Source organism: Hypanus sabinus, chromosome 14 (assembly GCF_030144855.1).
Source record: "Hypanus sabinus isolate sHypSab1 chromosome 14, sHypSab1.hap1, whole genome shotgun sequence".
NCBI classification, from domain to species: domain Eukaryota; kingdom Metazoa; phylum Chordata; class Chondrichthyes; order Myliobatiformes; family Dasyatidae; genus Hypanus; species Hypanus sabinus.
Window position 1 is genome coordinate 53,474,862 of NC_082719.1, and position 25,343 is coordinate 53,500,204.

General features: G+C 40.2%; 1 protein-coding gene across 2 annotated transcripts in view; it reads left to right on the forward strand.

Annotated features, from left to right (window-relative positions):
- The first annotated feature begins 1,168 nt into the window (after positions 1 to 1,168).
- kita (KIT proto-oncogene, receptor tyrosine kinase a) overlaps positions 1,169 to 25,343 on the forward strand; it is a 70,848-nt gene continuing 46,673 nt past the window's right edge. For both annotated transcript variants that reach the window (XM_059989215.1, XM_059989216.1), the window contains exon 1: positions 1,169 to 1,459. In XM_059989215.1, coding sequence (XP_059845198.1) covers positions 1,414 to 1,459 — 46 coding nt within the window. In that variant the 5' untranslated portion in view covers positions 1,169 to 1,413. The remainder of the gene's footprint in view (positions 1,460 to 25,343) is intronic.

Genomic DNA, 25,343 nt, shown 5'->3' on the forward strand with positions numbered 1-25,343 from the left:
TGTCACCTAGCTGATATATTCATTTGCTATGATGCTGGTCATTGCTCTGAAATATTTGCTGCTCTTTTCGCAAATAGTGGCAATCCAGAATTAACAAAAAGTAGACACTGTACAGGTTGTGAGCGTTCGTTGTCAGTTTTTAAATATTCCAGCATCTGCAATTTTCATTTTTAGCTTCCGTTCCTATGCAGTTGGATTCAGTACTCAGGCACGAACCCAGTAAACTGCGGTTACTGCCGCAGGGATCTAAACTCAGGGAAATAAAACGAGAACGCAAATTCTGGGTGCGTGAGTAGACAATAACATGGGTGCGAGTTTACCGACTACTGTGATCCCAGCAGCCGTTTTTCAGACTCACGCCTCCACTCGCCCCTCAATATCAGTTTGGGTCGGGGAATTCTGAAGTTTCTCTCGCCTTTGCTCACGGTTGAGAGTGTTAACACTAGGGCGCGCGCTTTGCGTCTTCTCAAAAGCTTCTATGACTGTTCTTCCAGTGGCCAAGCTTGGAGATGCAGGTGTGACCGACCACACGGAGCACCAAGTAACTTGTTACTGAACATTTTCTCCCGCAGGTCTGTGGTGCTGAACGTGTACTTGTCCGCCAGGACGGAGCGGCTTGAGAAACTCACACTGGCGCTCTGAGTGTTAAAGATAATAAAAAAAATGTATTAGATGTACTCTAACTTGTATTTATGCAAGTGGAACATTCCCTCTGTATTTTCTTAGGGGTTGTTGAAATTTTTGTTCCCCCACCCCATATGGTTGTTGTACATCAGCGCTTTTAACCGCCAATTCCGGTTGGCTTAAGCGATACCTATTTGCTTCCCTAATCAGAGTTTTGATGCATAGTATTTATTGGCTGCTGCTCAGACATCCGCATATATCAATATGACCCGTTGCCTAAAATTAAGCTAATAAAAGATGGGGAAAAAAAGCCAAAATGAAGGTTATCAGAAATAAAACCAGCAAGTCGTACGGTCGTGATGGTAACGAAGTGAAAAAGACGAGTTGAAACTCAGCTTCAGCTTTATATGGATGCTGACTGATGCTTTACCTTTTCATCATATTCCTTTTTAACATGTTCAGCGGTGAATGAAATTCATCGATTCGTTTATATTTTTAAATTCACTTAGGAAACAACTCATTTGCTTTGTGAGTGACGGTTATTCAAATACACGCACGACAACAAAGGCAATAGTAAAACTTCTGGAGGGTTGGTGCAATGAGAGGACAGAGCATTCTTCAGGAGAAAAGGGGAAGCGCGTCAGAGGCGGCGGCATTCCGTAAAACTGGTGGGAAGTGCGCGAAGCGGATCAGAGAGCCGTGTGAGGCTGAGACTTGCGACTTCAGAGCTAAGCGTTTCACTCCGGCAGGTGATTCAATCGAATAAACACACTCTACTCTCCAGGCATCATGCGCTGGGTTCCAGCTTTGCTGCTCACGCTGATAGTTCGTCAAGGCAAGGAAGCGACTGTTTATTTACTCTCGGAATATTGATAATTTGAAATGTGTTGCTGGGTTTAATGCTCCCAATGAAAAGCACAGTTTCGCGTTATTTGTCCGTGATTTTGTACAACTTTAACTTTTGTCGAACTGTAAAATGTAAATAAAGTAACCGGTTTCCAGAGGAATTCTCCACCAGTGGATCATAGTCCACTGTTGAATGTTGCCTCACAGTTTGAAAGGAAGAATTGAATATACGGAGGTTACGTTTTATTTACTTTTATATGTTGCCCTGCAGTCAGAAACACACGATGATTTTGTAGTCCCAGCCTTTATTCGTCGACTCTTTATTCCTTTGCCTGACCTGCTGATTTCATCCAGCATTTTGTGTGTACTATTCTGATCGACTCTGCCTGATTCTCTCTCTCTTTTCATCTCTGCCTCTCTTACCCGTGAACTTATTCGCTCTTCTTGGCGACTTTTGTCCCGAATGCGTATCATAAGACTGAATGTTTGGCCTTTCTTTGGAAAAAAATACTGTATGTTATTGGAGATTCTCTGCTTCGTTGCATATTAAAACTCCGGTTAGCCTGGTGTGGGCGATTTGGTTCTGAAGCAGACTAGCTGTTGTAATGACGAGGAAGCACCCGATATGAAAACACATGCAAACTGAATTAGCTGGTAAAGCAGACGCGAGTAACAGGGAGACAGTAGAGTTTATTGCAGTAGTAAGTTTTATCCGTCCAAAATTTGCCGTCCTTTGAGAGTATGAAGGAAGAATTTGTTCTCAGCGCCGTACTTGCGGACAACACACCAAAATGCTGGAGGAACTCAGCAGACCAGGCAGGCGGAGTACTTGCGGATTCATTTGGAAGGTCCGGAGTTAATTGGTCATCCATTTGAAAGCACGTGTGTTTGCATTTAGGTTGAACGGTGAATTTCTTCAGGATACTCGTTGAGGTTGCAAGCATTTAATGTTTGTGGACATCAAACGTAGCAGGAGGGTGGGATTACTTTTGAAGATCCCGCTGTCAGAACCTGTAGGTTGGAGTAGCTGGTTTTGCCTGGACGAAACCAACGACAGAGAAGTCCGTTTAACTGCAAGGCTCAGTTGTAACCAAAGTTTTCCCGAGGCCTGCTCAGGTTTAGGGAAACAGATATTCCGTCCATTCATTTTCAATTTTGGTACCATGGTTGCTGGAAACGTGAAATAAAATCTAAACAAGTAAATACTCAGCAAATCGGGCAGCCGTGTCCAGAGAGAAACGTAATTAGCGTTTCAGGTCAATTGCCTTTAGGAAGACTTGTTCCTTATCCTCCATTGATTTCTCATAGGCTTTTGGCTTATGAAATGAATCAAGGGATGTGGTGATAGTGCAAGAGTACGGCACAGCACTTTAACCATGATGTTCTTGTTGGGCAATAAAAACCCAAAGGCCCATCTTTGTTTCTATCCTTAAGTTCCTGTATGGAGACATCCCTAATCCTTCAAACCATCCAGTAAATGCTATCTTCTCCTTACTGTATCAGGAAGGAGGTACAGAAGCAGGAGGACGCACACTCAGTGATTCAAAAATAGCTTCTTCTCCTTCACTAACAGATTTCTAATAGTCCATGAACCCACAAACACTATCTTGCCATTCTTCGTATTCTGCATTATATTTTTCTTGTACTGCAACCACAAATAAGTGATATAAATCAGTAATAATAAATCTGATTCTGGTCCCTTTCTGTGTATTCCTCAAGGTTCATCTTCAGTGTGTTTATACAATGCTTTAGTACATTATAAACTATGACAATTTCTATTATGATGTTTCATTTATATTTAATTTATAATCTTTCAGTAGTTTCACATGAATAGAAATAAGTAGACAAATGTATATTCATATTAAAGAATGTGAGAAAAAGCTGAACATGTTCCTTCAGACCACTTAGTGTCTAAAGAAAAAGAAACAAGATTAACATTTTAGAATGGTGAGACTCTTCTTGATGTGAATCTGCTCACCTTTGGCGGTTGATTCTGCATTGACCTGATATCTGGAATTACCTCTATCAACCTTCATTCGCCCTCTCATTCTCTCCTGAAGGTGTTATCTTTCCGACAAGTCTTCGGTCATTATTTTTGAAATACAGTGGCATGTTTGGTACTTGATGACACTTCTGTCGAACAGCTTGAAGTGTTTAATTAAAGTAGAAGTTAATATATAGAATGGGAAACTATAATTTCATTTTGCGTTCACTGTTAAAATAGTGACATACACTCAGTGGCCACTTTACCATGTGCAGGACTGGTGAGGTCTCTGCACACGACTGTTGTAATGCATGGTTATTTGAGTTATTGTTGTCTTCCTGTCAGCCTGAACCTGTCCAGCCATTCTCCTCTGACCTCCTTCATGAACAAGGCATTTTTGTCTATAGTACTGCTGCTCACTAGATGTTTTTTGTTTCTTGTGCCATTCTCTGTAAACTTTAGAGACTGTTGTGTGTGAAGATCCCAAGATATCAGCAGTTTCTGAGATACTCAAGCCATCCTGTCTGGTACTAATAATGATTCCGTGGTCAAAGACACTCAGATCACATTTTTCCCCATTCTGATATTTGGTCTGAACAACAACCAAACCTTTTGACCATGTCTCCATGTTTTTATGCACTAAGCTGCTGTCACATAATTGGCTGATTAGATATTTGCATGAATGAGCAGTTGTGCAGGTGTACCTAACAAAATAGCTACTGAGTGTATATATATATAGTTTGTTATTTTTATATACTACATATTAAATGTTGTTATTTTTCATTCCAAAGAAAACATTATTTTAATCTGTGGAATGTATTGGCAAGCTCAGTATTTATTATCCATCCCTACCCATCCCAGAGACTGGCTGCTGGATGTCTTGCAGTTTAGATGTTTCAAAAGGGACAGGGAGAGAGCTAAAAGAGCTGGGGGAGTGGCATTGCTCACCAGGGATTGTACCAGGGCTGCAGAAATGGATGATGTTGTGGACAGATGAGACAATGTGGGTGGAAGTCAGGAACAGAAAGGGAACAATCATGCTATTGAGAGTATTGTGTAGACAAACTCCCCCTGCCCCTAATTGCAACAGAGACACCAAGGAACAGATTGGTAGGCAGATTTTGGAAAGGTGCAAAAATAATAGAGTTGTTGTTATGGAAGACTTCAACTTCCCTAATATTGATTAGCACCTCCTTAGTAAAGAGGTTTATATGCAGCAGCATTTATCAGGTGTATCCAGGAATGGTTCCTGATACAATATGTAGACAAATAGACAGAATGTAAGGTCATACTGGATCTAGTACTAGGCAAATAACCTGGTCAGATATCAGATCTCTTTAGGGTGAGCATTTTGGAGACAGTAACCACAACTTCCTGACCTTTAGCATAGCCTTAGTCAAGAATAGCAGTAGAACAGAATGGGAAAGTATATCACTGGGCGAATTATGATGCTATTAAGCAGAAACTTCTGTGCGTGAATTGGGAGCAGGTATTCCCACAGAAGTGAACATTGGAATGTGCAGGTTGTTTAGAGAGCATTTGCATGGGTTTCTGGATAGGTTTGTCCCATTGAGGCAGGGAAAGGATGATAAGATGAAAGAAACATTGTTGACAAGGAAGTGGAACATTTAGTAAAGAGGAAAAAAGAATTATACTTAAGATTTAGGAAGTAAAAATTAGACAAGGCTTTTGAAAGTCACAAAGTAACCAGGAAGGAGTATAAGAAGGAAATTAGGAGAGCTTGAAGGGGACATGTGAAGACCTTGGAAAATAGGATTAAGGAAAACTCCAAGGAGTTCTATATGTCTGTGAAGAACTGGAGGATGACTAGAGTGAGAGTAGGACCGATCAGAGATAAACGAGGAACCATATGCCTGGAGGAAGAGGAGGTAGGGGAGGTCCTTTATTACATGCTTAAGTTTTCACCAGTGAGAGGGACCTTGATAAACATAAGAATGATGTAGAACAGGTTAATATGCTGAAACAAGTTGATGTTAAGAAGGAAGTTGTGCTGGAACTTTTGAGAAACACTTGGATAGGTAAGTCCCTGGGGATGGATGGAATATATTCCAGGTTACTACTGGAAGTGAGGGAAGAGATTTCTGTGGTGATGATCTTTGCATCCTCACCATAAGAGTAGTAACAGAAGATCAAACGGTGGCAGATGTTATTCCTGTGTTCAAGAAAGGAAGGGGGTTAGTTCTGGGAATTCTAGACTACTGAGTTTTGCATTATTTTTGGTCAAACCTGGAGATGATTCTTAGAGAAAGGATTTATGAACATTTTGATATTCCTTATCATGGTCTGATTAGGTATAGTTGGCATGGCTTTGTGTGGGGCATACCTTGTCTCATGAGCCTGATTGACTTTTTTTTGAAATGATAAACAAATTGATGAAAGTGGAGTGGTGGATGTGGTGTAAGGTGTTCAAAATGGCTCCCCATGTTAAGCTCACTGAGAAAGTCAGGCGGCATGGTATCCAGGGAAACTTGTCTATGTGGGTTCAGAATTGGCTTGCTCTCAGAAGGCAGAGGATGACAGTAAATGGACTGTATTCTGCCTAGAGATCCATGATTAGTGGTGTTCCACAATGATCTGTTCTGGATGGGACTCATGATCTTTGTCAAAGATGGCTATTTTTACACAGAGAGTGATAAGTGCAAGGAAGGCACTGCTGGGTTTGTAGTGAAGGCAGATATATTAGGGGAACTTTAGAGAATCTTAGATAGGCATGTGGACAAAAGAAAAACAGAAGGGAAAGGTTAGATTGATCTTGGAGGAGGTTAAGAACATTTGCACATCACCAGAGGCCAAAGGGCCAGTACTGTGCTACACTCTTCTATGTTTTATGTTCTATTTGCATTTACTAAGCTGAGCCGCTGTCTTGAACTGCTTGAGTCCATGTAACCCACTATGCTGTTCAAGGAAGTTGACTAAGTGATGAATGAAAGAATTATAGTGAATTTCCAAGTTAAAGTGTTGTATGATTTGGACAGAAACTTATCCTTAGTTGTGTTTCCTTGTGTTTGTGTGTCCTTTTCAACTTGAACAGTAGAGATAGTAGGTTGGGAATATCCATTGAAGAGTCTGTGTGCGGTTGTTAGTGACCATTTTATAGAGAGTATTCATTGATTTTATTGAGAGCCAATGATAGAAGGAAAGCATGTTGAAGATAGTGAAAAAGAAGTTACTCAAGTGGATTGTTTTGTACAGGACAGTGCTGAATTTTCTTGAGTGTTATTGAACCTATAGTTCCCCAGATATGCAAAAGAGTTTTGCTACATACCGAAGTTATGCTTTATAGATGGTAAGACTGCTTAAATGAATTGGAAAGTGAGACACTTGTGACTGAATACCTTTCTCTGACCTGTCCTTGTTGTGGAAGCATTTTCATGATCAATGAAGACTTCTTCCCATACTTCCACCAAGATATTGCCGATGAGCGATTTGGTGACGGTTGTGTCATTGAGTGCCAAACAGCTACTTTGGATTTCTTACATTGGAGGTGGCAATTGTCTGGCACATGTACAACACGGAGTATAACATGTCATCCTGACTGTTGTTAAAGTATTGCTCCATGCAGGTATAAACTGTATCATGATCTCAAACATCTCAAATGAAGGTGAACACTAAAATTCTTGGTAAACATCCCTAAATCAAAGTTCAAAGTTTGAAGTACATTTATTATCAAAATTATACAACCTTGAGATTTATCTGCTTCCAGGCAGCCACAAAACAAGAAACCCGAAAGAACCCAGTTAAAAAAAGACCAATACCCAGTGCAGAGAGAGAGAGAAAAAAAGACAAATCGTGCTAACAATAAAAGCAAGCAACAGCATTCAGAGAAAAAGTGAGTCCATAAACCTGAAGCCCGGGGCAGGCAGAGCAGGCCCATCACCTCAGCCTCAGTTCATCACATAGTGGGGCAAGTTGTCACGAAGCCCAGAGCAGGACACAGCCTCGGTGGAGTAAACATCATGGGGCAGATAGCAGAATAAGCCCGGCCCTTGCATCCGGTCCCGACAGCCTGCCTTTTCAGTCAATCTGCCCCGCTGTTTAAATTGTCCAAACATCGAGTTGTCCCTGCACTAGGACCTGGGCCCCACTGAATGGAGATGCTTTGGGCTGGAGCCCACCACCACATACCAGCCTGTACCAGACCTTTCCAAATCAGCCTTGCACTTGGATCAATCCAGCCTCTGCTCCACTCACCTCAAACCTGTCGCCAACACCAACTCCATCTCAAACATGCCCTGATCTCGCTCCAACCACTTCCCCTTGGCTATACCTCGACTTCGCATAGGAACGGCACAGCCTGACCTTCGAGGCAACCTTGCCTTCACTCACCTCTGCATTGTATGTGGTGATAGTTTATTACAAGTTACCACAGAAAAGTGCTAATAATGAAGTATTTAGTTGTACTTCTTGCTTTATGAACCATCAGTAAGCCATCGCCTATTGTCAGAAGTGCCATCTTTAACTGGAAATGCAGAAAGTGTTGGGGATACTCAGCAGTTATGTGGAGGGGGAAAGAAAATCAACATTTCAAGTCATTCCAATGTGTGATGGGGAAATTGACATACATGAACCAGCTGTGGACTGGTTAGGCTAGATTGCTGCCCAGAAGAAAACTTCTGGAATGATACCTTGCAACTGAAGCAATCACACTGCAATCAAAGCGTCTTTACAACATTTTTTTAGACTGGATTGCATTCCATTCAGCAGAAACTTTCCTCCGATTCCAACTGAGTTTATTTTTATTGTCAGGTCTTGATACCACTCTCGGGGAAAGGCTGTAAGAGATCAAGATTGCTGCCTTGTTGTTAACAATGTTTACTAGCATTTTCTGTTTCACTTCTGGCTTATAGCAACCACAATAGTTTGTTGTGCTGGATACAGTGGGTAAGAACATTCCATTGATGGGCACCAGTTCAATGACATTGACGGAGATAAACCCAGTTTCGGATTTCTGTCAAGAGATGGAAAAGTATTTCATGCCTCAGAATTAGTTAAAGGCATAGGAATTCAAAATGATAGAAGTTAGAACATCCACTTTCCAAATGAATGGTAGCAAGTAGACATAAATTTAGGAGTAGAAATGGAAACAGAAGAGTGAATGTTTTTGATGATATTCTTTCTATGAGAAGTTTTAGAGTGTGACCATTGAAGGAATATTATTAGCGATATTTTCCAGCAAATCAGATAAACAGTAAATGAATAAGAAAAGAAAGAGTACAGAGTAGCAGTTAGCATGATGGTATGTGCCCACTGCCCAAGTTCATTTCCTGCTGCTCTCTGTAACAAGGTTGTATGTCCCCTGTAACTACATGGGTTTCCTCCAGTTATTCCGGTTCCCTCCGAGGCTCCAGGGGTGTATGGTTACCAGCTCACATAAGTGTAATTGGGCAGCATGGGCTTGTTACTGAGCCTGTTGAAGAACTGCACCTCTAAGTAAATAAATATATTTTGGTGGATGGGTCCTGCAGGGGTGCAGAATTGGTGGGAACTAATATTGGGTGAGAACTTACCTCGGATGACTGGCATTTTTCTGCATGAAATGTCTGCAGTTTATTGTCATTAACATCCAGCTCTTTAAAAAGCACACATTATTCCTGTCCCCATTAAAAGATGTCCTGACAGATTTTTAGTTGCATAGCCAGAGATATATTCCATTTTGTGGAGATAAAATTCAAAACCACAGATGCTCTTCTGTGATGAACACATAAGAAAAGAAGTTCCTTGAGCAGGCATCTTTAACTTCACTCCTCACCTACTCTAACTTGATTTCTCTCTTCAGGATTTCCTGGGTCAACTTCATTCCCCATAAATAATTCCAATAACATTACGATTGGAGACATAGTGCTGCAGCTATCAGAACTCCCATCTCACTGCACCATTGCCTCCAGTTCAATCCCAACCTCTGCTAAACTAATTATGGGGGAATTAGACAAGGTCTATCAAAAGTTAATTGAGTAAGTCTGTTTGAAGGGCAATGAATGAATGGCAAGTGCGAGGCTTTTAAGAGTGTTATAGCAATTATCCAGGAGCAACATGTTCTTGTTAGTGTGAAGGGTAAAACTGGCAAGTGTAGGGACCTTAGCTGATGAGAGATATAGAGGTTCTGGTCAAATAAATAGACATGCATTGGGTTTAAGATGTTGGGATCAGGTGAATCCCTCGATGACTATAAAAAGATTCAGAATACAGGAAATCAGGAAGGCAAAGAGAGGGTATGAGATGGCAGGTAAAGTTAAGAGAAATCCCAAGAGGTATTAAGAAATTAAGAGTAAAAGTGTAGCTAGGGAGAGAGTAGATCCCCTTAAAGTTGAGTAAGGTTGCCTATGTTTTGAACTCCTGGAGATGGGTGAATGTTAATGATTATTTTTCCTTGCTATTTACTGAGTAGAAAATGATGGTTGCTCAAGAGATAAGGTCAAGCATTGGAGGATTTTTGGAGGATCAGGTAGGAGGTACTTGAAGACTTACAGGGAATAAAGGTGGATAAATCCATAGGGCCTGACTGAGAGTATCCTCAGACTTTGTGGGAGGCCACAGTTATTACCACTCAACCATAAGGTTCTTGAACCAGAGGGGATAACTTCAATCTCCACAACGCTGATTCCACAATCTATGGATTTACTCTTATGGACTCTGCAACTCATGTTGTTGATATTTATTTATTATCATTACTATCTTTTCCATTTTTTGCGTTTGCAGTTTGTTGATATTGGTTGTTTGTTCATCTTTGTTGTGTGTGGTTTTTCATTGATTCAATTGTGTTTCTTTGTATCTACCATGCAAGTCTGCAAGAAAATTAATCTTAGTGTAGTATTTGGTGACATAGGTGTACTTTAATAATACGTTTACTTTGAGCTTTGAACTTTTTTTAAGAGGAGTTATGGAGGCATCAGTGAAGATATTTGCTTCATTGTCAGCCACTGAATGGAAGATGATTAATTTTATTCTGTTGTTCAATAGGTGTAGCAAAGACAAGCCAAGGATCTACAAGCTGTTCAGCCTGACATCAGTAGTGGAAAGTTACTGGAGGGGATTCTGAGGGACAGGATCTACCAGCATTTGGATAGACAGAGTCTGATTAGTAGGAGACAGTATGCTTTATGTGTGGAATGTTGTGCTTGACAAATATTTTAGAGGCTTTTCGTAGAGCTAACTGAAAGGGGCAATGAGAGTAAGTGGTTGTTGTCCGTTGACTTTAGGAAAGTCTTCAACAAGATCCCACATGATAGGATAGTCTGAAAGGTTAGTTCCCATGGCATCTGGGGAGTGGTAGTTAAGCAAATTCAAAGTTGCTTTTTGAGGTAGGAACCAGAGGGTGGTGGATGAAGGCTGTTTATTGAAATGGAGCTCAATGAATAATGGTGTGATCCAAGGGTCAATGTTGTTTATCTAAGTGAGTTGGGTGTGAATGAACAAATCTAGATCAATAAGTTTGCGGATGACACAAAGTTAGGATGTGGTGTTGACATTAAGAAAGGTTATCATAGATCACAGGCTGTCTTGATCAGTTGGGATGTGGGCTGAGGAGTGGTAAATGGAGCTCTATACGGATGTGTGAGGTGATACACTTTACAAAGTTAAACCAATGAAGATCTTGTAATATGAATGGTAGGGCATTAGAGAGTGTAATGGAGTAGAACGATCTAGGAGTACAAGTCAATAGTCTATGACAAGTTGACAAGTTGGTGAAAAAGGCATTTAGGATGTTGGACTTCATCACTGAGGCCACTGCATTTAGGCATTGGGACAAATACTTTGTTGTTGTATAACACATTTGTGAGGCTGCATTTGAAGTACTGTTATAGAAAAGATGTGATTAAAATGGAGAGAGTGCAGAAAACATTTGCGAGGATAGCACCAGGACTAGAGGAGCTGAGTTATAAGTAGAGGTTGGTCTGACTATGTCTTTACGTCTTTATTCTTGTACGTAGGGGTGATGTAATAGAAATGTTTATAAGGGGTGATGTAATAGAAATGTTTAAAGTTATGAGAGGCATATATAATGTAGATGGTAGCAGTCATTTACTCCGGGTCATTATCATTTTTTGTGTAGTGTTGTATGACGTAGGTGATCATGGTATGACCATGATTGTTCTTGGCAAACTTTTCTACAGAAGGGTAGAAAAGAACTTTTCCCCAGAGTAACAGAGTTCAAAACTAAGGATTATAGATTTAATGTGAGAGGGAAGAGATTTAAAAGGGACTTGAATGCCACCTTTTTTCACACTATGGTTAGTATATGGAACGAGCTGCCAGGTAGCTACAATAATATCATTTAAGGAGCATTGGGATAGGTATGTGGAGGGATGGGGCTTAGAGGGATTTGGGTTGTTGGAAATTGGGACCAGCTGGATGGGCACCGTGGTTAGCATGGGCTAGGTGGGCTGAAGGTCCTACACCCATGCTGTACTTCTCTATGACTCTATAATAAAATGGGATCGGTGTAAATTAATTTATGATGGTGAGCGTGCTCCCACTGGACCTGTTTCCACGTCTTTATGAGCTATAACATATATATTCCCATAAATAAGAGATGTAATGCAGAAAATATTCTGGGGTCTATTCTGTGTGTAGCTTTCAAAGAACAAAGAAGCAGCATGAAAAGGTAGCATTGAAATCTGTGAAGGCAAGATGCGTAGGTTCAAATTTGTTTTACTAGGTAACCAAGAGCTACTGTAGACCAGTCAGAAACATAGAAACATGGAAATCTTACAGCAGAATACAGACCCTTTGGCCCACAAAGTTGTGCTGAACATGTCCCTACCTTAGAAATTACTAGGGTTACCCATAGCCCTCTGTTTTTCTAAGGTCCATGTACCTATCCAAAAGTCTCTTAAAAGACCCTATCGGTTCCACCTCTACCACCGTTGCTGGCAACCCATTCCATGCACTCACCACTCTCTGCATAAAAAAAACTTAACCCTGACATCTCCTCTGCACCTACTCCTCGGCACCTTAAACCTGTGCCCTCTTGTGGCAGCCATTTCAGGCCTGGGAAAAAGCCTCTGACTATCCACGTGATATAGTGCTAGGCCAAAAGAAAACTGACAAACAGAACTTAATACATACAAGGATGCTGGGGACAGAACTTTGGAGCACATTAAGGGTGGAAAGAAAGGGAGAATTGGAGAGGTAGAATCTAGATGTTTCGAAATTATAGACAACGGTAAAGAATAGATTGCTTGTCAACAAGATATGGTTGAAAGTTGAAGTAAACACATCCAATTGGATATATGGAGTATGTTTGAAGATTAGCAGTAATTAAACATTCACTCATAATCTAAGTAAGGAGAAAGTTCTGATGGTCACTGATAAGTTCAGCCTTCCATCATCTTAATGTCTGATGTAAGAAATTGTGGTTCTTTCATGCCTTAGGGCCAGACAGACAGACTGACCATACAAAGGTGCCATGGAAAGATAGAACTTTTGATGACCAGTGAAGGGAATGTGCAGCAAATATTGTCAGATTGAAATACTCATTCAGTGAGGCAATAGTTTTATCAGAAGGACAAGATCATCTAGAGGGTTTCTTTGTAATTATATAATCCCTGGCAGTTCAGTGGTCAAGGATTTGATGTCTTTGTTGATGGAGGTTGAGCACATACAGAATATAATTTCTATAAAAACTAGGCAAATGCTTCCATTTGCTGAGGCACTTTGCATATTCTGAGTCTGTAGCTTCTGGTGTGCACTTGTATTTAATGACAGCCATCTCCAGTGAAAAGCATTTTTTCAAGCAGAGGTTGATTGATGCATGAAGCATCAAATAATTTCTTTACTTAGCAGATATTGCACACAATTTCTGAGTATTCTGCTGCTGAGGCATTGAGCGAGTAGTTATGTTGAAGCATCTCCTCCTGGATGCACACATGTTTTTTTTTCCATATATAACCCAAAGACAGTGTATAAAATTATTTAGCTCAGGCAAGGTACAAGTTTAGAGTAAAAGTGTGCTGAAAGAGAGCTGTGCTAAGAAATTCTATTTTCATGCCAAAATGTTTTCTGATATCAAGATTGAGAGAAATGAAGGGGAATCAAGGATATCGTTTAGTTTCTGAGCAGAAATAAATGACATAGTAATTATATGAATTTAAGAAACATCCATCACAACAGAACTCATCTATTAATTTTCTGGTTTATTCCTTAACAAATACCAGAGTGGAGTTTATTTACTGTGCTTTGCAATGCTCTTAAACATTCTCATAGACAATAGACAATAGGTGCAGGAGTAAGCCATTCGGCCCTTCAAACCAGCACCGCCATTCAATGTGATCATGGCTGATCTAAAAACAATCAGTACCCCGTTCCTGCCTTCTCCCCACATCCCTTGACTCCACTATGTTTAAGAGCTCTATATAACTCTTTTTTGAAAGCCTCCAGAGAATTGACCTCCACTGCTTTCTGAGGCAGAGCATTCCATAGATCCACAACTCTCTGGGTGAAAAAGTTTTCCCTGAACTCTGTTCTAAATGGCCTACCCTTTATTCTTAAACTGTAACCTCTGGTTCTGGACTCCCCCAACATCGGGAACATGTTTCCTGCCTCTAGCGTGCCCAATCCCTTAATAACCTTATGTGTTTCAATTCTTGTTATGGGATAGACTATTTTGAATCTCAACATGAATTACACGTGAACTAACTCCCCAGTGCCATGTACAGGAGGAACAGCCTATTACTTAGCCTTTTGGTGTATTGACAGTTACTGTATTTGTTAAACTATCAGCATCATAATATCCAACAGTTGTATGTGGATACTTAAAGTGAGTTTTTGAATTACTCTCCACAATTAATTCAGAGTTAATTAGACAGGAATTTTATAGAAGCACATATAAAGGTCGGATGCATAAACAGACTGTTCCACCTCATCAATTCACAAGTGTTTGTAATAAGACCAGATCGTTGTAATTACATTTGCAAATGTCCCTTTAATTATTTTCCCTTTTTCCACATATCTAATCATAAAATCTCATGCAATTTTCAACTTGAACCCTGATCTTGAAAACAAATCCCACACCTTATAACTGTGTGATAGAAATTGTTTTCCTTCAGTTTTTAAACATCTTTTATCAATCTTGTATTCATGATATTATATTCTTTGTCATTCAGCTGTGTGGAATGGTCAGCTTCCAACCACCCTGTTTCAATATTTTCTTATTGTAATGACTATTGTGATATTTTGTTGAGAATCAGATTGTTTTAATGGAAGGACAAAACATTTCAGCTCCTTTTATTTTTACTTCTTCAGACAATATTGAATCCAAGTTAATCTGTGTTGGACCTACAATTTTTCAGAAGTAGATAAGATTACTAGTTTTATTTTAGTGCTACTATTCAGAGAGCATCTATCATGAAATTTAAAAATAGCAGATATTTTCCAAATTGAAATTAGGTGGCATTCAGCTGAATCAGGTACTTCAGCCAAAAATGACATATAGTCTGGTGCCAGATCCCAGATCTAGCATAAGAAAAGAAAGTGAGATTTTGTTTTCTTTGATGAGATAAAAAGTGGCATAGTATTCCTGAGCGGTTGGCTCTCTGCAGAATCAGATTTAATTTCACTGGCATGTAGTATGTTGCAAAACTTTTTTTTGTGGCAGCAGTACAGTACAATTCATAAAAAAGCTATAAATGAACAATAAGTAGTATATTTTAAAAATAAATTAAAGAAGCAGTGGAAAGAAAGAGCAAAATTAGTGAGATAGTGGTCATTGCCTATTCAGGTATCTAATGGCAGAGGGGAAGATTGAGTGTATGTCTCAGGCTCCTGTACCTCCTCACTGATGGTAGCAATAGGAAGAGAGCGTGTCCTGGGTAATGGGGATCCTTAATGATGGATGCAGCCTTTCTGAGGATTTGCCGTTTGAAGATGTCCTTAATGCCAGGAAGTTGGTGCCTATGATGGGGCTGGCTGAGTTTACAACTTCCTGCAACTTTTCCTAATCCTGTGTAGTGGCCCCTCCATACCAATCAGCAATGCAATATGTTATCTGAGAATTGAATATAATGCCTCAAGAGGTTCAATCTTTGGCCTACAGTGAATGTTTCTGCTTCAATTACCTACGTATAAGGTTTGTTGTATTTGCTTCCTGAACTTACTATCATTTTTGAATTGTCAGCTATGAATTAGGTGCATCAATAAAAATACAGCTTTTAGGTTATAGTTTGGATTGTGCTGGCATTAATTAGGTTTATCTCAGGGTTTTAATTTGGTGTATAGAACTTGGAAAAAGTAATGTAACTGAACATTCATCTATACTCTTTGTTACAGATTCACGATCCAGCTGTCTTCTAGTTAAATCGGGCTTTCACATGCCTTTTCTTTACATTTATGCTTATATCAAATAGATGAAAAAATGCTCCAGTTATTTGACTTGATAAATAATATACCAGACTATAATGAGCCATGGATCATAGGGTAGTGCCAAAATGGAACCTATGAACTAATGATCCCTAAAAATATTACAATGCAATGTTTGCTAACCTCTGACTATATGCTTAAAAAAGCAATAAAGCATTCTACTGGCTGGTCTCATTATCACAAAGATGTCTATGGAACAGATCTACTTCTTTGCTGCAAATCTGTATCATCTAGTTACTTTGCTTTATGATTTAATACAGCTGCAGAAATTGGAGAGGAGAATTCGGAGAAGGACTCACAAGTCATTCTGTTGTTCTGTGTGTCACAGCTGGTCTGATTGTAACCTTGATTCCCCATTCCCACCTAGATCATCTTCAACTCCTTTGTTTTGCAAGAATTTGTTAACAATTATGTTCACTTTACTCCTATGTCAAACCTGAAGCAGAGTGTTCCAAAGACTCACTTTGAGAGAAACAGTCTTCATTTCTGTTTTAAATGATAAGCCATTTTAACCACTGATTCTAGACTTTTATAAGTACCAGAGATTCTTCAGATGCTGGAAATCTTGAGCAACACACAAATAATCCTGGAGGAACTCAGCAAATCAGGTAACATCTATGGAAGGGAATAAAGAGTTGACATTTTGGGACAAAACTCTTCATTAGGTCGTTTCTCCAGCAAGTATCTAGTCACAGAAGCAACAATTTGCATACCAATGGTCTTTACTCATTAGTCACAATGGTTCTATGGTTCTCTTTGTAGCAGTAATAAAGAAAGCCAAAGTGAGACATGCCTGTACAAAGTTCCTTTCTTGCGTTATTAGTTTCTGACTTTCTTGAGATCTCTATCAACATCAAAGGAGAGGGTCAGCCTGATACTTCAGTACCTGTTTCTTGTTTCTCTTTGCTGCTCCACTTAAAAATAATACATTTTATTACTTAGGCAAGGCGCTTACGATAGCAATGCACAGGACTCCAAAGGCCCAGTGGATCATTTGGATCTGTAAAGAGAGAAACACAAATTAAACTAAAGCTCAATAGTTTAGCTTTTTCAGCCATTGGCATCAGCTTCAGACTTCCACGTTCTTCCCAACATGATACACTTTGTCAATTGGATAATTGCAACAACTAAATGCATATCTGATCTCAATGCACGTGCTTGGCCTGAAAACTGGTCTTTAGCTCAGATAGAAAATATTTTCTTCTATATTTTATGCAACATCCACCCCAACCCTTCAGCATCAAAATAATCAGAATTACCAGATATCTTCATTGTACCATTTATTATTTTCCTTCTTTAAAACCAGTACAATTTCATGCTTAATGACAAGTTGCAGATTAGATCTTGTCAGATATTCCATTCAAAGGCAGAAAACTACAGGCAATATTTTTCATTTTGTAGTAATCAATTCAAAGTAGTAGAAGCCCTTTCAGAACTTTCAAGACAATTCATTCTTAGAGTGGATCTGCTCAATTCCCACTTCTGCCATCATCAACAATTAGGAAAAAATATAATTTTAGCTCATTATATATCAAACTTTATGAAATTGATTACCCCACTCAGAGATATGGGGAAGCAAAATAAAGTAAGAGTGTAGTAACAATGTTTATTAGGCAGCGGGAAGATACAAGAGTGATTCACAATAAACAAATGGAAAACTAGGTTTTCAACGTTATGCCAGAGTTAATGAATTAAATCACCATGCTACACTTTGAAGAGCAGTATCAAAAAGCTGTTTCAAGTTGGCTAGATCTCTGCATATTTTTAAAATGTAAGCATTTGTCATTACCTGGGTCTCGTTGCCGAAGCCAAGTATAGGTCTTGAAGGTTGTGGTGAGTTGCCTTATTAAACTGCTGCTGACGTCAGGCGATGATTGGGTCCTGAACCAAAGGGCTAAATTGACTTTGTATTTAGGCACAGTGTAAAGATAGAGGCTCAAATATAAGGCTGGCTCACCTAGCACCATCCCATCATTGTTATTTAAGAAGGCCTGTCTTAATTTAGTTGATTTATGTCGGTCTGACATTATAAATAGATTAATTATTTTTATTTTTTTCTCAATTTGATTTAAATTTTTAAGCTGTATAAATATTTTCAACTGTTTCAAGCTGATGGATCAGATAGGAAGTTGTTGCAGAAAGGCTGCTTTCCTTCACGAACTGGCAGGACGTTTTGAATCACATGACTTCCGAGATATACAGTCCGGAGCATTTTGTAAGAAACATGTATGAGTCTAGGAGAGGTCTGAGAGACATCCAGCAATTTTATCACATATGCCCAGGCCATTGTGTCTTATTAGGTCAGCCTTGCACATGCAAGCTGGCTCAAAGTTCAGGTAGGTTATAGATCATGATGGGGTGGGGGGGGGGGGGTGGCGGGAGGATGGGCTTCAGGGTCAAGGGAAAACACGGGAACAGGCGATATTAGGAAAAGAACATCAGCGAGAAAAACTGCTGGAAGTACTCAGTAGGCCTGGCAGCATCGTGGGAGAAAGAGACAGAATTTTGAGATGAAGACTTTTTGTCAGAACTATGAACAGTGAGATAAACACATTTGCAGGGAAGGGGAAGTTGTGGAGAGTACTAAAGCTATATCTGTGCTGAAGCGACAAAGAAGCTGGTGGTGTCTCTAAGGGAGGGTGATGAAGGCTGTTATTTATAATTGATTGCGACAAGTGAAAATGGAAGGGAGATGAAGGAGGACAGAAGAGAAAAGGAAATCAATGGAGGAATGTAAAATGTCTAACTTAGGGCGGTGCTGATGCAGAGAGAAGGTAAGAACGTGCAAGTGCCAACACGCGTCATTAAGCATGGATCTCATGATGCATTGAGAACTATGAGTCAAGATATTCTGAGTTGCTTAAACTTGCCTGTAAATACGGATGGATCCAAGATAAGAAGGTGGAATTTCAGTTGGAATGCATCTTGAATAAGTTTGCTTAGGAGAAAAATGCAATTATGGATATGAGCTTAATGCAAAAACTTATTAAAATCAAGTAAAAGAGCAAGTCATTTTGATGAACAAGGTGGAAAAAAAAACAGATTTCTGTTGGAAAGAGAAGCTGAGATTCTTCAAGATATGTCTTCCTGAAAGACAGTGAATTCAACATAACTGAAGGAAAAATGAGATAAAAAGTACAAAATTCTGCAGGTCAGACAGTTTTTGTGGTGAGTTGATGTTTCAAATCAATGACCAGAAGTGATGGGAAAATAATCTTTTGTTCTATTTGCTATTTTTCACTTTCCTGCACCTCTAAAGCAGTTCTTCAAGGGTGTCATAACTGGACATGGGGTTAAGCTCCTATTGCCTATTAAATGCTCCCGAAGTCATGTGTCTCAAATAGCCTCTGACAACCAAGTCTAGCTCCTGGCTTTCACGTGTGGCTTAGTTATTAAGCCTGGTGAAACCATTTCTACTGACAGGAGAAGGGGCATAGGTGGGTTACTGGTGCCTTGAAACCAATTGCTTTGTGCAGCTGGAGCTCATCAGCCGCGATTGGCAGTTTGTCCAGGAGAAGAAAAGCCCTGATCTCAGACCTCCAAAGCCTTGCAGCCATACCCACTGGTGGGGAAGATTTTTTTATGGAAAAGCAGTAAACCCTGAGGAAAAGTCCACAGCTGAAGTCCCTAAGGCAGTCCGATGTCGGCAATTCTTGCAACGCTGCTGGTGCCGAATTGTATCAGCTTCTGCCGTTCCTTTGGGTTCATCAGCTGCATGGAGAGGGGGAGCCTACTGCATGGGCAACAGGTCGCTCTGCATATCCTACTGCCCTGGCTTGCATATTGACTTGACAGCTAGGATGCTGCATCCATGTTCAACCCTGACCGATGGAGGGCTTCACCCATGTACTTTGAAATGTACTTGTTTACTCACTTTTCCCAGTTTTCATGCAATGTCATTAACCTGAAATGTTTTCTCTTTCTCTCTCTCTGTCTCTACAGATGCTGCCTGATCTGCTGAGTATCCCAGCATTTTCTCTTTGTAATTAATATTTTTATCATATCCAGTTTTGTTGCTTTAAGCAGGCTCATCAGGGCTTGATGATAAAGTTATCAGAATAAAGACAGATTGGGATTCAAGTGGGCAGTGGTAGGGGAGATGAGTGACATTAGACGTCAGGAGTGTGAAGTGAATGAGGGAGAGGTAGCTGTGCAAACAGAAAGTAAAATTCTAAGGAGTATTAGCTACAAAAAGATAAGACATAAGATAGGTTTAACTAATGCTGACTTTGATATTTTCCTTTGATGTAAACATGACTTTGTACTGTCCACATCAAAATGTGTGCACTAGCACTTGTCTATACCTGCAACCTCCAGAAACAGATTCAGAACAGAATTTATTATCACTGACATATAGAGTCATACACTCATAGAACACTACAGCACAGAAACAAACCCTTCAGCCCATCTCATCCATACTGAACTATTAAGCTGCCTTGCCCCATCAGCCTGTACCTGGACCATAGCCCTCTGTACCCCTCCCATCCTTGTACTTATCTAAATTTGTCTTACATTTGCCTTCCTTACCACCGACTCAACCTTCATATTTTATCTTTTGTCTTCTGATGGCTGTTTTACTCGCATTCTGTTGTTTTTTTAAAAAGCTTTCAAACCCTCTAATTTCCCACTAGTTTTTGCTTTATTAAATGCCCTCTCTGTGGTAAACTATGTATACCTGTCTGGACATGCCCCTCTGCTGACTGCTCCTGTGGCTCCTCCCACAGACCCCAATATAAAGGCGATTGGAGGCATTGCTCCTCCCTCAGTCTCCAAGATGTCATGCTCCCTTTTGCTGCTAATAAAAGCCTATCGTTCACTTCCCGTCTCCGAGAGTTATTGATGGTGCATCACTCTCTTTGTGCTTTTATGCTGTCTTTGTCTTCCTCATCAGCCACAGTTGCCTCATCTTCCCTTTAGAATACTATATCAAATCTCTCCTTATTCTTCTATGCTCTAAGGAATAAAGTCTTAACCTATTCAACTTTTCTCAATAATTTAGGTCCTCAAGTCCTGGCAACATCCTTGTAAAATTTTTCTGTACTCTTTCAATCTTATTGACATCTTTCCTGCAGGTAGGTGACCAACACTGCACACAATGCTCCAAATTTAGCCTCACCAACATCTTCCACAACTTCAACATAACATCCCAACTCCTGTACTCAGTACTTTGATTTATGAAGGTCAATGTGCTGAAAGCTTTCTTTATGATCTGATATATCTGTGATGCCACTTTCAAGGAATTATGGATCTGTATTCACAGATCCCTCTGTTCTACCGCACTCCTCAGTGCTCTACCCCTCACAGTTTAAGATCTACCCTGCTTGGTCCTACCAAAGTGCACCACCTCACACTTGCCTGCATTAAATTTCATCTGCCAATTTTCATTCCAGTTCATCTAGATCCCACTGTAAACTTTGTTAGTCTTCCTCATTGTCCACTACACCCCCAATCTTTGAGTCATATGTGAAATTTGTTGTTTCGTGACAGTAGTACTCTGTTAAGACTTAGTTACAACAATAAATGAATAACATAAAAGAGGAATGGCAAGGTGGTGTTCATGGATTCATGGGTCTTTCAGAAATCTGATGGCAAAAGGGAAGAAGATGTTTCTAAAACTTTGAGTGTGGTTTTAGGACTCCTGTACCTCCTTCCTAAAGGGAGCATGCTTACATGCTTGTGGGTCATACACATGATACTACAATAGATTTTCTACAACAGTAAATTGTACTGAGTAAAAGTATCGAGTTACACTTAGCAATCAGATTATTTCGAAATAAATCAATTTAACAAAATTGTGATAATTTGCAAATGAATCTTGGCCTGAGTAGCTACAGTAACAGGGTTAAAGGTATTAGAGATAAGTATAACAAATATTGACACAGTGTATTGAGTAGTGATTCTGCTTTAATAATTATCATGTCAAAACGCTCCCACCATGACCATGACTTGTGATGGACTTGCAACTTGCATGCATTTCTTAGATATTGTCCTAAAATGCTTTCTGTTTTTGGGAAAGACAAGACTATTATTTTTTATTTTCTTGGATAACATTCATAATCTACTTGCGCTAAGTAAGTAAACATCCTGCCAATGTCTTTTACAATGTGGTGTGCAGTCTAACAGCAAGTGCTCGTCTTAGTCATTGTTCTTGTGATGACAAGATGCTGTTGGACATTGCTAAAGGGAATTCTGCAAGCTTGACTCACTGATTGATTGCCAGATGGCGGGGGAGCTGTGTGGCTTCAGTTGTAGCTAGGACTAGGCCTCAGGCTGCAGTGTCACCTGTTTACAGCCGCCCAGGAGAGAAGCATCAGGGCTGTCCACTGGAGACAGTGTGGCACGGCGTCCAAGCTGCAGTCAGTGCTGCCCCCCAGTCTGCACTCGGCTGAAGACAAGCTGTATTGTGCTCGACTGCAGACTGCTACAACATTCATACACTCGGGGTCTTGGACTAGATATTTTCTGTGTGTCTGTATTTTACTGATATCTTATATGTGCTATATGTGCCTTGTGCTGTGTGTGACTGTTGGTACCATATTTTGCACCTTGGCCCTGGAGTAATGCTGTTTCATTTGGCTTTATTCATGGGTATTCATGTATGGCTGAATGACAATTAAACTTCACCTTGTAGTACAGTGATACCAGTGTGAATTGAAGAGAGTGAAGGTGTTTGGGATTTACCATCGGAATTTTGGAACTACTTAGATCAAATTTTTTTCCAGTAAATCGAGTACTTACATTCAAGTTTCTGTTAGATTGCATTTCAATCTATTTATGGATTAATGCATAGCAAGTCACCATTTTTATTCTACTATGTTGCTAATGTCCAATTCATTTTTATTAGCAATATTGAAAGTGGAATGCACTTTAATTGAGGGAACTTACAATTAGTACAATATCTGTTACTGGGCAGGGACAATATGAAACCTGTGTCATCACCACAACACTAATAAGCTGAAGATGAAAATCAACACAGAAAGCCACATTCATAGCTACTTACAAGTGGCTACATTTGCAAGGAATCAGCTACTGAATAGTCAGAAGAAACTGGCGATTGGCTCTGCAGTCTGCCCACCTGCTGATCAGAAGCAAAGTTAAATGGGAACACAAGCAGCTGCTCAACCCGCTGAGTTCCTCTAACAGCTTGTGTGTTGCTCTGGAAAGGAAGGGGGAAGAAGCCAGAATAAGAAGGTGGGGGAGGGAGAAGAGTGCAAGCTGGAAAATGATAAGTGAAACCAGGTGAGGAGTTGACTGTTTATTCCCCTCCATGGATGCTGCCTGACCTGCTGAGTTCCTCCAGCACTTAGGGTGTGTTGTTCAGGATTTCCAGCATCTGCACAATCTCACTTCAAAGAAACAACACTTTAATTTACAAATTCAAATTCCAGGTAAGTTCAGCCAAAATATCAATGCAAATCTTTATGACTCTGCCCCTATGTAATAATCTGAAAGTGGGTGTGACTGTGGTGAAATCTGACCTGAGTAACCATGACAGTTTTAGTTTCACTGTGGAACCATTTTCCAGGTTCCTTCCTGGGCTCTCAATTAAAAGAGCACAGGATCATAAGAAGTAGGATCAGAATTAGACCACTCAGCCCATCAACTCAGCTCTGTCATTCCATCATGCCTGATTTATTAACCCTCTCAACCCCATTCTCCGACCTTTGACACCCTTACTAATTAAGAACCTATCAATCTTCACGGCCTCCACAGCTGTCTGCGGCCAATCACAAATTGCTTTGTGGAATACTGAGGCTTGAGCGAATCTTCTCTGCTCCATGCTTACTGCTGCCAACAGCAGTCTATGGTTCCCTGCAGTTACTGCTCAAGGTATACTGTAACACGTTAACATTTTGGTAAAGTTTCCTGTACACTCATCCGGAAAAGGTTGTACTTTTTAAGGCCTATCATCTTGGTGGAGCTTGGACCAAGAGCCACCTATTGATAGAGAGAACTGGAGATCCCATAATTCAGATTCAGCTTCAGTTTATTGTCATTTAAAAACCACAAATGCAATGCAGTTAAAAAATGAGATGATGTTCCTCCAGAATGATATCACAAAAACACATGACAAAACAGACTACACCAGAAAATCCACATAACGTTTGGCTATCCCCAATCCAGAGTCCGGAGAGGCTGCTGCTTATTAATATCATGCTACCATTTTAGCGCGTTCCCCGGAAAGGAGCTCCAATCCCACCAGACAAACAAGACCAAAAACTAAAGCTACAAGACCTGCACAAAGCCACATATTTACAACATATAGTTACAACAGTGCAAACAATAATGTAATTGATAAAAAACAGACCATGGGCACAGTAAAAATAGTCCAAAGATGTTAAAAGACTATAAGTTCGAAAGAAACCACCACACAGTTTCCACAAGTCCTCAGGGTCCCCGATTGACTCGTCATCCCATACCAGTGACAGAAGGGAATACCCCCGCTATGGACTTCCACGGCACTGCCCAACTCAGCCTCGCAGACGCAGCACACACCGAAAGCGACCTGACCGCAGCGGACTCCGAGTCCGTCGAACCTCCGAGCCTCTGTCCATCCTCTCCCTGACATCTCCTCTGAGCACCATCCTCTGCCGAGTGTACTAAGACGGTCCCGCCAATGGCCATCGGCAACGTGACCCCGAGGACTGGGGGTCTGTTCTTTCCAGCAGAGTCCCGGCACTCACAGCAGCAGCAGCAGCAATGAAGAAGGTCTTCCTGGAGATTTTCAGATGTTCCTCCATGCTCCCATCCGATTATGATTGTGCACGGCACCCCGCTTGACAAATAACAGATAATCAGCTCTGGAGTGGCCGCTGCAAGCTGTGTCATGCTGCCATCTTGGAAATTATATCTTTCTGATGTAATTATGATATAATGATCTCAGCATTGTTACAAGGAATATGTCAATGGCAACTGGGTAGCTGAGAGTGATGAGCAATCCTGCAATCTGACCCATAAAGAAAGTTAAGTTGATAACTTGGCCTCTAGTTAAACCAATAACTTTCCGTCATTGAGTTGGGGTTTTCAGGACCACTGGTTCTGAAACTCCAGAACTAGGATCACACATAACATGTTTGCCAATCAACTTTAGGTTTAAATCTGTGACTGCTGTACTGATCACTGATGTAAACAAGTAGAAACTATTGCTCTGAAGGAATATTAGGACGAACGTGATTTTCAGTAAAATACAAAATCTAAAAGTGAATTTGCCAACAGTTGTACATGGCAATCTATTGATTCTGTTGATTTTAATTGGCTAGAGCATAAGGTATTAAGGGAACCAAGCAATATGTGATCACTACTGGAAAGCTGAATGGCGTCCTCCTGCTTCTATTTCATACTTCCATGAGTTCTAACATAATGTGTCAATTCATGATCAGCTTCCTTCAGTATCATGTTATCAACCCACCATAATATTGACTGTTTATTCCCCTCCATCGATGCTGCTCCGGTTATTTTGTGTGAGTTGTGCAGATAAATGCCAGTTCTCAAATATTCATGTAAGTTGAATTTA